This window comes from Vulpes lagopus, chromosome 3 (genome assembly GCF_018345385.1).
Source record: "Vulpes lagopus strain Blue_001 chromosome 3, ASM1834538v1, whole genome shotgun sequence".
Classification (NCBI taxonomy): Eukaryota; Metazoa; Chordata; class Mammalia; order Carnivora; family Canidae; genus Vulpes; species Vulpes lagopus.
Window position 1 is genome coordinate 55,945,811 of NC_054826.1, and position 13,406 is coordinate 55,959,216.

General features: G+C 60.1%; 1 protein-coding gene across 2 annotated transcripts; it reads right to left on the reverse strand.

Annotated features, from left to right (window-relative positions):
- Positions 1–5,844: 5,844 nt before the first annotated feature.
- On the reverse strand, positions 5,845–13,110 carry C3H10orf99 (chromosome 3 C10orf99 homolog). Of its 2 annotated transcripts, none has more exons than XM_041750343.1 (4): positions 13,004–13,110; positions 11,073–11,162; positions 10,067–10,234; positions 5,845–6,206 (listed from the first exon to the last, which is right to left on the reverse strand). In XM_041750343.1, the coding sequence occupies exons 1-4, from the start codon at positions 13,071–13,073 to the stop codon at positions 6,121–6,123; spliced, it is 414 nt and encodes a 137-aa protein (XP_041606277.1). In that variant the 5' UTR covers positions 13,074–13,110; the 3' UTR covers positions 5,845–6,120. The 2 variants fall into 2 exon arrangements, with proteins under 2 accessions (XP_041606277.1, XP_041606276.1); XM_041750342.1 differs by having other exon boundaries at positions 10,067–10,237.
- Between the last annotated feature and the right edge of the window lie 296 nt (positions 13,111–13,406).

Sequence of the window (13,406 nt, forward strand, 5' to 3'; positions counted from 1 at the left end):
TGCAGAGGTGGGGCGGGGGTGCAGAGGCGGGGCGGGGGGCGCAGGGTGCAGAGGTGGGGCGGGTGTGCAGAGGCGGGGCAGGGGGGCGCGGGGTCAGAGGCGGGGCGGGGGGTGCAGAGGTGGGGCGGGTGTGCAGAGGCGGGGCAGGGGGGGCGCGGGGTCAGAGGCGGGGCGGGGGGTGCAGAGGTGGGGCGGGGGTGCAGAGGCGGGGCGGGGGGCGCAGGGTGCAGAGGTGGGGCGGGGGTGCAGAGGCGGGGCGGGGGGCGCAGGGTGCAGAGGTGGGGCGGGGGTGCAGAGGCGGGGCAGGGGGGCGCGGGGTCAGAGGCGGGGCGGGGGGTGCAGAGGCGGGGCGGGAGGGCGCGGGGTGGGGGGCAGAGGAGGGGCACGGGGGGTGCAGAGGTGGGGCGGGGGTGCAGAGGCGGGGCGGGGGTGCAGAGGCGGGGCGGGGGGACGCAGGGTGCAGAGGCGGGGCGGGAGGGCGCGGGGGGGGAGCAGAGGAGGGGCGCGGGGGGTGCAGAGGTGGGGCGGGGGGCGCAGGGTGCAGAGGCGGGGCGGGGGGTGCGCTAAGCGGATGCCAGGGCCGAATCAGCGCGGCTGGAGCCGGCGCGGCCACCCGGGAGCGCGGGGCGGGGCTGGAGGGGCTCCCAGGCGGGCGGCCGCCAGCCCCGCCTCCTTCCTCGCCCCCCTCGCCCAGGTGCGCTGCGCAGGCGCGGTGGGGTCCCCGGCTGCGCGACCCGGAGGAGCACCGGGTGGGGGGCAGGTGTGTTCCCCCAGATGGCCCCGAGCAGGGGGCCTGGGAAATTGGGGCTCCGCGGGGTCCGCAGGCTTGGCCCTTTGGCTGCAAAATGCACTTTTTAATTTTTTTTTAAAGATTTATTTATTTATTTATGGGGTAGGGTCAGGTGTGTGGGGGTGTGCCAGGGGGAGGAGCAGAGTCCCTTCTGAATCTGGGGGCTCCATCTCGGGACCCTGAGATCAGGGCCTGAGCTGAAACCAAGGGTCGGATGCTTAACCACCCAGGTGGTCCTGGAAAATGCGCTCTCGGCTCCCAGGCACTTGTGCATCTTCCCATCACCAAATGCTGGGACAAGGACAGGGCGGGCGCTCGTGGAGTGGCCGCGGAGATGCGCAGCCTGGGCCCTTCTGTAGTCACCCAGGGTCTGTAGACCCGACCCGGAGCGAGGATTTCCCGAGGCAGCGTCTTCCCAGGTGCGAGCAAGGCCAGCTTTCCCTTGTCCCGCCCGCCTACCTGCCCCTCCCGCGGGTCTCTCTCCTCGGTTCCCTCGGTCGACAGACTTGCACTGGAGAGGGAATGTGAGGGCGCAGCTCACGGCCCTGCGCGTGCCTCCGCGTGCACTCCTGGGCCACCCATGTGATCTTCTGTGACCAGCACACCCCCTTCTGATGTGAGCATCCTTGCTTTGTTTCCTTTTCTAAGATTTTATTTATGTATTCATGAGAGACCCAGAGAGAGAGTCAGAGACCCAGGCAGAGGGAGAGGCAGGCTCCGGGCAGGGAGCCCCATGCGGGCCTGGAACCCGGGACCTGAGCCCAAGGCAGCCGCTCCACCACTGAGCCCCGGGGCCCTCATCCCCGCGTTAGGAAGGAAGAGGTGAGGCACAGAACAGAGCCAGCGAGGGACAGAGCCTAGGGTCGTATCCAGTTTTCACTGGTTCCGAAAAAGGTTGAAACTCTGTGGCAACGGGAGAGGACCCTTTGAAGCTCCGAAAGCCTCAGCTCCTGGGCCCCTCGCCCACCTGTCTCTTCCGCAGCTTCACTTGAGTATTTGTAGTTTTTATAGCTTTGTTCCTTAGAGACGCTCCCCCCATTGTCTGGGCTCAGCAGGCTCCAGGGACAAGCAGTTCGGCCTGGCCTGAACCCGGGGTTCCCTCGGATGCGGGCGGGTGTGGGCTACCCGGGGACACGGTGCTTACCAGAGGTCTGTCCCTGTCCACAGAGCACCTGGGACCTGGGGGAAGGAGCCGTTCTTTATTGCGGAGGAGCGAGAGACTGTGTGGCAGGCGGCAGTTGTCCCCGCGGGCAGGGCTTGCCCGCTGTGGGACACAGGGCTCGGCCCTCACCTGCAGACCCCGCGCCTCGGACACACGTCACCTTGTCCTCCGCGTGTCCGTCACCATCCAGGTGCCCAGCTCCCTGTCTCCCAGGGCCCCTGGCCGTGGCTGCTGCAGCGACACCCCAAATCAGTTCCATCAGGTCAGGCCCTGATGGCGTTTCCCCAGGTAGATTCTTGAAGCTGGGCCAGTGGCCAGGCAGGGGGTCAGGTCGGCGCCAGCCTGGCACACAAGCGCCTCCTACCCCCCCACCACCGACACACCAGCTGGGCGCTTCCACCCTCTGGGCACCCCCAACACACCAGGGTGTGCTAACCTGCGGTGCCTTGCTTGCTCACGCATACACTCAGCTGCCCCCCCCACGAGAGCTCTGGTCCCCTTTGCACACTCACACATGTGGACCATCGATGGGTGACTGCTTGCCCATCTCCTCATGTAAATGCGCCTGCACACGCACACTTGTACCAAGGGAGGCCGGGGACACGCTGAACGGCAGGTGCCTGCTACTCAGGCTCATTTTCGGAAGGTCCCAGACCTGGAAGGGGAAGGGGAAGGAGAAGGGGAAGGGGAAGGGCGCCACGCCCCGCTTCTTCCCTAACTGTTGGGGAGAGCGCGGAGCCTCTGCCCCCCCGGGGTGAGGGCCATGGGTAGCCCGGGGGCGAGCCCGGGGTACTAGCTCTGGCTACGTGGTCACCGGGCAACAGTGGCAGCCGCACGCTCCTGCACCGGACCTCAGTGAGCCGGACACACAGGACCTTGGACAGACAGGGGACGAACCCCATCTACGTGTCAGAGGGCAATGAGACAGCCACCCCGCACCCAGCCCGGGCGCAGCAAGGGGACAAGGAACAGCCACGCTGCAGAGTGGATGGTGTCTGGACCCCCCAGGCCTGCCGACCACCAGCCCCAGAGCCTGCTTGTGGCAAGGGATTCCCCGCCTCCAGCCAGGTGGATGCCCCCTGGCCCACCACCATGGGGGACCCTCATTAGGACCTAACCTGGGCTGGACTACCTAGGGCCTCCCAGTCCTGTCCAGACAGGGTACATTCAGGCCAACCGGGCCCCCCTGACCCCGTGCTCCGAGCCTAGTACGCAGGCCCGCCCCAGACAAGTCCTTCCCTGTCGTGAGTGGTTGTTCCGGAGCTCAGCAAGTGGACAGGGCAGCTCAGGGCACCCAGAACGGGGCACGCGGAGGATTCCTTGTTGACAAGGACCAGGGAGCAAGACCTGACTGGGGTGTCGTCAGGTAACCTTGCCACGCACTCGTTTGTTCAGTCACTCCCCCATCCCACCAACTCCTACCCACGGAGGGCCCCCTCTGTCACGAGGCCTGTGTAGACGGGATGCCCCGGGGGGCTCAGCCGTTGGGCTCCCAGTGCCTTGGATGACCCTCTCCTGTCGGCCGTTCCCTGCAGACTCAGTCTACCCTGGAGGGTAAAGTCCCCCGCCCCCCGTCTACAACCGCGTGTTGCTGCTTCTGGGGGTGACATCCCATGGAGTGAGTGGGAAGGAAAGTTTGGGGCCTTGGCCAGCTGGCGGCGCACCCGGGAATCTGCTCGGGAAGGGTCCCCGGCTTTCGCTGGCTTCCTGGGCTAGTGGCACGGGGTGGGGGTGGGGGGCCATGGGGGCAGCCGCCTCAGCCCCCCTTGGCCTCCCCGCTTTAGCCTGGGCTGCTCCGAGGGGCCGGCGACCCTGGAAGGGCCCCTGGGTCACCCCCCATCCTACCCGAGGCTGGTGTCCTGACTGCCGGGGCTCGGAGCTGTGGAGCTGCAGGCGCCGCATCCGGGCCCCGCAGGGGAGCTTCCTCCTCCTCCCACCCGTGGGCTCTTCCTCTCTGCGGGTGTTCTGGGACCCACACGGCACCCACACGGCACCCAGACTTCCCTACCGACACAGGGGCTCCTGGGCAGCTGAGGCTCCCGGGGCTGTGCTCGCCTGAGCAGAGGGCTACACCTAGCTCAGGGACCTGAGTCGTGTCCCTTGGTCGGCGGGCAAGCACACGCGTTCAGCTGTGCGTGTGTGTTTCCCTCGCCTTCTCTGGGCGTCCCGACGGCCCCCAGCTGCTGCCGTCTCCGCGGTGACCTCAGGTGTCTGTCCCGCCTTTCCCGCTCCCTTCTTCACCCCAACACACAGAGTACATGCACACATGCACATGCACACACATGTACATGCATGCACACACATGCACATACAATTCACATGCACGCACACACGTACACACATACACCTGGGGACACATACATGCACACATATACATGCACACACATAAATGCACACATGCACACACACGCATATGCACACATACACCTGGGGACGCACATGCACATGCATACACATACATGCACACGTGCACACAAGTACATACACATGCTTGCACCTGCACACACGTATCCCTTGTGCAGCTTCCTCCCCTCGTCCAGCTCAAGTGTCAGCTCAGTTTTCCCTTCCCTCTCGGGTGCCCGGTCCTCTGTGGGTGCCCTGCGCTTACACCCTGGTGCCTCTCAGCCCCCAAGGACTGCATTTGCTCACGTCTGAACCTTGGGGCTGAGTGTGACCCGTGCTGAGTGTCACCCAGGGCTGCCGTGTGACCAGTGCTTACCCTGGGAACGAGTGAGCGAGTGGTGAGCCAGCCCGTGAGTGCAGACTCTGACTGGAAGTGACTGGCTTGGCCTAGGACCAGGTAAGGGCTGTGGCTTGCCCTGGGAGCCCTGAGCCTTGCACCCTGCTGTGGGGGCGGTGGGGAGGGGCTTCTCACCCTGGGGTGCCAGTGCTGGGGACTCAGCTGACAGGGAAGCTCTGCAGACAGATAAGCCTCTTAGACCTGGGGCCATCTGTCGCCTGGCTCACGCGGGCACACACTCAGCCCCGGGGGAGGGTGGGGAAGGCAGGGACACACCAGCCAAGCCAGGCCCTTTGTGGGGACGTCACATCCACTTGTGAGCTGGGTCCTGGGCTCTGCATTTTGCAGGAAAGGGAACTGCCTTGCCCAGGTCACAGGGAAGATCCTGGGCGGGACTGGAATGGGAGCCCTGGCTGTGGGACCAGGACCCTTGCTATTGTTAGTGGCCCTTCCCAAGGTTAGACTTGGCTGGGATGAAGGGGTGGCCTGCAGGACGCACTCCAGGGCCCGGCTCTCCTAGGGGAAAGCCGCGGCTCACACCCAGTCCTGACTTTCTCAAACGAGGACGTGCCTCGCATTTTGGTTGTTTAGTCATTCGCTGTCTGTGAGCTTGAATGTTCTTTCTGGCGCACTGACACGGGGGAAGTTCGGAAGGGGTTCCCTCCGGGGCCCTCGGGTATGGGACGCCTAGAGGCTTTGTGCATCTTGGGACAACGGAGCCTCTGCAGACGCGGTTGCTGCTCTTGGGGGCCCATCACCTTGCACCCCAGCAGCCCCAGAAGTGTCTGGATTTGTAGCTGCCCCAAGTCACAGGGGAATCTTGACCGTGAGCCCTGTCGGGGCCGGGTGGGGACTGAAGCCGGGTGGGCTGAACCTGAACAACCCTGAAGGTGGGTGGTGAGATTGGGGCCTGGCATCTGGAATTGCAGACCTTTCTCAGGGCCCTTCCTGTCCAAGGTGAACCCTCCCCCCCCCAAACATCCCAGCTCACCACCATGAAGGCAGAAAAGGGCAGTGAAACCCATTGGTGCCAGTGACAGAAGGGTCTTTCCTCTCTGACCTTTACATCTCTGAGGCCAGCACGAACCCGGGGAGGCGAACTTACTGGTTCAAGACCACACGGCAAGACAGGCATTCCAGAGTTTGGACCTTTGTATTCATGTCATGGTTTCCAGAAAATTCTGGTTCAGGCTTTTCTAAAAGGCAGTAAGGGCACAGTCTGGGATGGCGGGCAAGACACTGTGCATCTTTAAGAGAAGAGCCTCGTGGTTCACCGGCAGAAGCTTCCACGGGCCAACGCTCTTGACATCGTTGCTATCGGGCCCAGCTTCGAGAGATGCATCCTGGAAGACGCGAGGCCTCTGGGCGCCTCGGCCACTGGGCGTGAGCGGCTGGGCTGCGTGCGTGCAGCCGTGTGTGTCGGGGGGCTTAGACTTGTGGGAGAGCCCCCGGCACCACCCACTTGTGGGGCTCCGGCTTGAACTTACACGGTCTGCAGATCCTGATGGGGCGCCCTAGGAAGGAGAGAAGGTGCAGGCCAGGCAAGAGCCAGGGACACGGGCAGACGGCGGGCCCGGAGACGAGAGAACGCAGCTGAAGGTTCTAGGCGCGAAGGGCTTTTAAACGTCAAGGTGAGAATCCGAGCGTATCGGCTTCCCGGAGGCCCAGAAGGGGCCTTTCATGGCAAATGGGACTGGCTCGGGGTATAGTCCCGTCAGGGAGAGATGGAGAGATGGGTCTTATCGGCAGAAGATGGAGAGAAGGGGCTAAGGTTCTTTTTTTTGGGGGGGGGGTGACTAAGGTTCTAAAGTGGCTCTGCCAAGAACGGAGTCCACTGCAGCTGCCTCCTCCGCAGCACCTCGCGGGCATGGTGCGTCTCAAAGCTATGCTTGCATCCTGACCCACCAGCCCGTTTATGGGAGGAACAGTCCATGAGAAAAACAAAAATAAAACAAAGAACCCTGCATGCATCAAACGGTTCTTCATAGTTTAGTTTTGAATACCGGAAAGAAATTTCTGGAAACTAGATGAATATTCCACGTTGGAGAAATAGCAGGTTAGTAATGGTACCTCACAGTGGGACGCGGCTAGCGGTGAGGAAACCCAGTGAGTATGAGGACTGGGTGCCCATAGGAAGAGAAGTGCGCGGGATGTAAGTGTCCATTTTAAATGTGAAAAAGTAAGATATAGGGGCGCCTGAGTGGCTCAGCGGTTTAGCGCCACCTTCAGCTCAGGGCGTGATCCTGGAGACCTCGGATCAAGTCCCACGTCGGGCTCCCTGCATGGAGCCTGCTTCTCCCTCTACCCGTGTCTCTGCCTCTCTCTCTCTCTCTCTCTCTCTCTCTGTCTCTCATGAATAAAAAAATAAAATATTTAAAAAAAAAGAAAAAGTAAGATACAATAGAAATAAAGCTGGGTACACCTGGTTGCATTTAAAAAAACAAAAAACCAAAAGAGACACAAATGAGTGAAAAATGTTGCTGAGTTGCTGTGATGAGATTATTCTTTTTTTTTTTTCTCCTTCTGTTTCCAGATTATTACTATATGCAAGGTGGTGTGAGGGTTGAGAATGCAAATCTGGAGCCTGAGTGTTTGGATTCAGAGCTCAGGCCCTACCCTTTACGTACTAGCTGGGTGGCCCTCGACAAGTGCCACAACCTCTCTGTGCCTTGGCTCTTCACCTGTACAAGTGGGTAGAGTAATAGTATCTAACTCTCAAAATTGTTGTGAGTTAGTCAGAGTAAGTACCATAACTGCTGTATATATAACCACTGGCTACAAAAAAATAAATGTCCTTATCATAATGTATTCATAGCCCCACACCTTAATCTTAAATCAGTGCTAATATTGGTGTGGCTTTGGGCTTTTTTTTTTTTTAAGATTTTATTTATTTATTCATGAGAGACACAGAGAGAGAGGCAGAGACACAGGCAGAAGGAGAAGCAGGCTCCATGCAGGGAGCCCAATGTGGGATTTGATCCTGGGGCTCCAGGATCACACCCTGGGCTGAAGGCGCCAAACTGCTGAGCCACCCTGGCTGCCCCTGGCTTTGTGTTTTTTTTCTCCCTATTTGCAAGTGCTTTCGTTTTCCAAATGTCATTGTCACAGTAATTTACAGTGTAAAGTAGTCTTTCATATTGATATCGTCCTGTGAGGATTTTGCACAGAGTCTGATGGAGGATGACGATTTCCTGAATACTGCTGCCCCGTCCCCCTCCGGTCCCCAGGGCTCCCTTCTCTGGCTCTCACCATAAATATGGTGTTTGACTTATTGCAAATAAGGTGGCAATTTTCCACCCTCTTTTGTAGCGTGACCTTGTGGCTTCTCCCACCAAGGTATGGGGTCTGTTCCTCTGCTCCTTCCCTCTGGGCTGCCCTGGTGGCTTGCTTTGGCCAACTGAAGGCAGCAGAGATAACAGTGGGCCAGTTCGGAGGACTCGAGGGGCCTTGGGTGCTTCCACTCCTAGGAGGAACCCTGCAGCTCCTGCCAACAAGCATGGGCTCGCGTGTTGGAGGATGAGAGACCACGTGGAGGAGGGTCCAGGAGCCCGACTGAGACTGCCCCAGACCTTCGGGCCGCTGACCCCCAAACATGTGAGGGAGCCCAGCCAAGGTGAGCACAATGGTGCAGCCTACCCTTGGAAGAATGAAGGAGTGCGGATAATAGTCGAGGAACTGCTCAGCTGACCCTCAGATTCATGGCAAATAAGAAATACATGTTATTTTGAGCCACTAGAGTTGGGAGTGTTTTTGTTTCTTTTTAAGATTTTATTTGAGGGCAGCCCAGGGAGCTCAGCGGTTTAGCGCCTGCCTTTGGCCCAGGGCGTGATCCTGGGTCCTGGGATCGAGTCCCACGTCAGACTCCCTGCATGGAGCCTGCTTCTCCCTCTGCCTGTGTCTCTGCCTGTCTGTGTGTGTGTGTGTCTCTCGTGAATTAATAAATAAAATCTTAAAAAAAAAAGATTTTATTTGAGAGAGAGAGGGCGACAGAGGGAGCATGAGCAAGGGGCAGAGGGAGAAGCAGAGTCCCCACCAAGTGTGCCCATGTCCCTGCCTCTCTCTGTGTCTCTAATGAATAAATAAAATCTTTAAAAAATGTTTTAAAAATACCGCCATGAGGTGCTGCTGTTCAGATCGATATAAACTTTTTACAACCTTTGGAAAAGTTTGTTTGTTTTAGTAAATTGGTAAATTCAGCCTATTGGCCCTTCATTCAGCCTGTTGCTCTCTGGTGCTGGTTCGGGTTGCCCCGCGGGCCTAGCCCTGCGCTTATGGGTAAAGCGAGGCCCAGGGAGGCCACTCTCCACGCGGGCACATGCGTGTGGCAGCTGCTGGCAGCTCGGGGATGTCCTCTGGGCACCCTTGGCCATTGTCTCTTTGGACAGGCAGGTGCACAGACATGCGCCCATGTTGGGGAACCTGAGTCCGGAGGCTGAGGTGCCCCCGCCAGGCGCACTGGGCCCCGCAGCGGCTGACACACGGCCCTGGGTGAGCCCTGGGTGAGCCCCAGGTGAGGCTGCCGGGTGCTGCTGGAAGGAGGCCTGGGCAAGAAGGCAGGGGCTCCGGCTCCCCCGGGGGACACCTCTGGCCTCCTGCTCCAGGCGCCCCGGGCGGGGTTCCCGCCAGCTTGGTGGCAATAGCGGGGTGACTTATAGGGCACCCGGCTGAGAGCTGACCTTACAGGCACAGCCTCACCGGCTCCTTCCACAGCCCGCCAATGGGAATCCAGGGTCACAGCCCTGCACAGATGAGGGGACAGCTCAGCGGGGCTGGGGACCTGCTTAGGGTGCAGCTGGCAGGGGTGCGGCGGGGACTGCAAGCCAGGGGACAAGTGTAAGGTCCTGGACGTGTGCGTGTCTTTGTGAGCCCCCACGGAGAATCTGCCCTCTGTGGAGGGGGCAGCGTGTGGTGGTGGAGAGAGAGGCGGGCACACCTGGGCTCCTGGCTCGGCCTCAGAGTCTTTCTGAGCCTCAGTTTCCCAATCTGTAAAAATGGTGACAATGCGTCCCTGGGTGCTTCCAAGGATCTACATGAGATCACGTAAGAAGGACCCAATAAAAAGGTTTGTTTTGCCCTTTTTGTTCAGAGTCGTTGGCAAGTTTCTGCAATGGAGTCACAGTCTGTGCGAACAGGAGACCCAGCGGCAACACAGAAGCCATGCGCCCAGAGGAGGCTGAAGTGTTGAGTGACTAACAGAACAGCTGTTAGCTGGTGGTGTTTCCTGGGAACTGTGTGCGTGCGCGCGTGCATGCGTGTGCATGAATGTGCACGTGTGTGTATGTGCAATGTGTGTGTGTGTGTGAATGTGAATGTGCAGGGGTGTGTGTGTGTGTGCGCAGGCGTGCGTGTGCATGTGTGTGCGTGCAGCCCTCACCTCTTCTTACTGCCCGTGGGTGAGTCCATGCAGGGGCGGGTCTGGAGCCGGAAGCCTCTCTCTTCCCGGGTTTGGCCTCACTGGCCCGTCCTTCAGGCTCCTTGGGGAGCAGAGCTGCCCCGGTTCCTGCTCCCTCCTCTCCAGCCTGGGGTGTGGGGTGTGTGAGCGCTGCTGGGGTTGGCAAGGAGGGGCTGTCAGTTTCTCCAAGGAAGCGGCCTGAGGCTCCTCTGCTGTCCCCGCCCTGCCAGGCTCCCTCTGGGTCACGACCCCTGGGGTCAGCTCCCTGGGGCTGGTCGTGGGCTGCAGGGTCTGTGTCCTTAGCAGCAGGCCTGCGGCTCCAGGCTGTGCAGCTTCCCTGCCCCCCCCACACCCCAGGTCCTGCCCCAGCGCCACCCCCCCCCCCCCAGGCCCGTGGACCTCTGCGCTAACTCAGCAGGCAGCAGTGGCCCCCGGGCTGGGCCGGTGCCGGGGACTGGGTGCCTGCAGCAGGGCCTGTGTCCCTCACACCGGGCCCAGCCTGAGGGCGGATGTGCTCGCTCCTCCAGGCCTCCCCCGGGCACGGAGTCCAGCTGAGCACCTGTGGCCTGGCCCCCGGGACCACCCCCCCCCGCCCCCAGGCTGCCCTGCCTGGGCAGCAGCTCCCGTGAACACCGCCTGCCGCTCCCCCTGCCCTACCCCTCCTCTCTGCATCCCTCCCTCCTGCTCCCTGCCTCTGTCCGATGCCTCCCACGGGACATGGGGGGGTGGGGGGGTGTCCTGGTACCATTTTCAAACTGCATTCTGTTCTTTCTCTTTACAGGACGCATTTAGTCCAAAATGATTACTTCTTTGACTCTTTTTGGGGGTGGGTTCTGTTTCCCCCATTAAACCAGAAGTTCCACGAGCCCCAGACCACACTACTGCGGCCCCTGCATGCGGGGCACCTACAGTGGGGTGGGGCCTGACCCACCTGTCCCACCTGCCCCATCCCCGGGAGCCTCCTCCCACCGCGGGGTGCGGGGCTTACCTGTCTGGGTCGTCAGGACCGGCATGGGAGCTCGGGTGCAGCAGAACCTGCCACTCCAGGGCTTGCCAACGTGCTGGGATGGCCTCCTCCCTGAGGGTGGGCACAGAGGGCCGAGACCCCCCCTCAGCGTGCGGGTGGCCCCCATGGGCCGGGTCTGCGAAGGAGCCACTTGAGGCCCAAGATGCAGGGGTCCCGGGGCTATTTATTCGAGGAAACTCAGGACGGGCCGGGGGATCGGAGGGCCTGGGGAAAGGGTGGGCTCGGGGGTGATTTTTTTTTTTTTTTGCAGAAATGACAAAAGTCAGTGCGGACAGATGCTGTCTTCCTCACATTCCCGTCTCCAAAAATCAGCACTGTCACTCAGAGTGTCTACGCCTGCGGACCCCATACCCTCTCTCTGGCAATCCAGCCTCAGAAAATAATCTTAAACACAAAGACAGGCCTCGTACACACATAGGCTTTCACCACGCACTTCACATGGTGCCAAGCTGTGAGCCCCCTACATGTCCAAGCATGAGATGCATCAGCACATTTCCCTGATGGCAAGTCATACCTAAAAATATGACTTAAATGACACAACTTTGGGGCCTGTGCCAGGGACACTCCTAGGTGGATGGGAGACTCTACAGGGGGAGTTATTTATCCTCAATGAGTTGTCATAAGGTAGCAGTGGCCGCCTCTCCCCTACCCTCAAGTTAGAGGTCTAAGGAATTGCATTGCCTCGTGCTGCGGGGACGAGGAATCCGAATCACTGTTTTCCGTAGGACACGTAACGATGCTCACGGCAGTAACTGCAGAAAACAAATACTCCCTGTAGCCCTAGTGCTCGGAGAGGATCGCTGCTGACCTTGTGCTCTCAGGACAATCGTGATCATAAGTATTTTTGGTGATTATAATAATATGATGATAAAAAAAAAAAGGCAGCCCGGGTGGCTCAGCGGTTTAGTGCCGTCTTCAGCCCAGGGCATGATGCTGGAGACCCGGGATCGAGTCCCACGTCGGGCTCCCCGCATGGAGCCTGCTTCTCCCTCCGCCTGTGTCTCTATCTCTCTCTATATATCTCTCACGAATAAATAAATAAAATCTTTTTTAAAAAAGAGAAAGTGTGTGATTATCTTGATCACATTCATTAAATTTTTTTTTTAAAAATTCAAACATTAAAAAAGAGATAATGACCATGACCATATAGAGATCTATCAATCTCAAAAAAAAGAAAAGCTTGCCTGCAACATTAAAACGACATAAAGCGTTGGACATGGTTATCCTCGAGTCAGGAGGGTCAGGGGTATTTTTTGCACCGTCTATGTCTGTGCCCCCAACTCCAGCACATGTCAAAATCACCGTCAGAAAGATGATACAGGTGAGCAGTGTCTAGAGGGTTCGGCAAGAGAAGCAGCTCAAAATGCAACTTGGACCAAGAAGGGCAGGAGAGCGGAGCGGTGCCCGGCATAGAGGCGCGAGGCCTCGCCGTTGCCAAGCACGCCCCGGCCCTCACACGCACCCATCTGCGGCACACGCCTGCCAGGCACGAGCCCCAGGGGTGTTCAGGCTCACACGGTTCACTCACTCGCTCGCCCATTCATTCATTCAGTGCAGATTTACTGTCCTGCAAGCACTGAGGGAAGAGGGCAGCTCCCACGCCTGCAGCGGGGCAGGATTGAGGGGTATGGACCCCCCCTTGCCAGGAGGCCATGGGCTCGCATCGCCCCTACATCACTCGTGCACGTCGGGGGGCTGGGGAGCTGGGGCTGTGGATGCCCCTGTGCGGCGCTGCCCCTGTGCACGGAGGTGCCTGCGACCTGTCTCCCCAGGCCCGGGCCCGCCCGCCCGCGGGGTTCGGGGGGGTCGGGGTGCGGCCGGGCCTCTGACATTTCCTGCTCCCAGCCTGCCCAGGCCCCGCTCAGGAGCCAGCGCCCTGGGAGCAGCCCTACCTTCCACGGCGAAGGTGGAGAAGCAGAGGATGATGATGCAGAGCAGCCTGGAGACGACCAGCAGCCTCATGGTGGGGCGACCCGGGGACCCCGCTGTGCGAGTGCAACCTGGGCCACCGCCCGCATTTATGGGGCGCTGCGGTGAGGTGTTTCCCAGTGGGCAGGGCACAGCATGGCATTCTCATAAAGGGTAGGGTCAGCCGCTCCCAGGAGGAAGCAGCAAAGCCGCTGTTGGAGGTGAGGGTACTCGGGGAGCCCGGCCCCAGCAGCTGGAAAACTCCAGGGAAGGGCCACTCCCGCTGTTGAACGTTAACTTTTAGTGTCAGTAATAGTCCCCCAAGCGCAGGTGGCTCCCAAGGTGCAGCAGGGAGGCCCCCCTGCCCCCGGCCAGGGCCACGCTGGG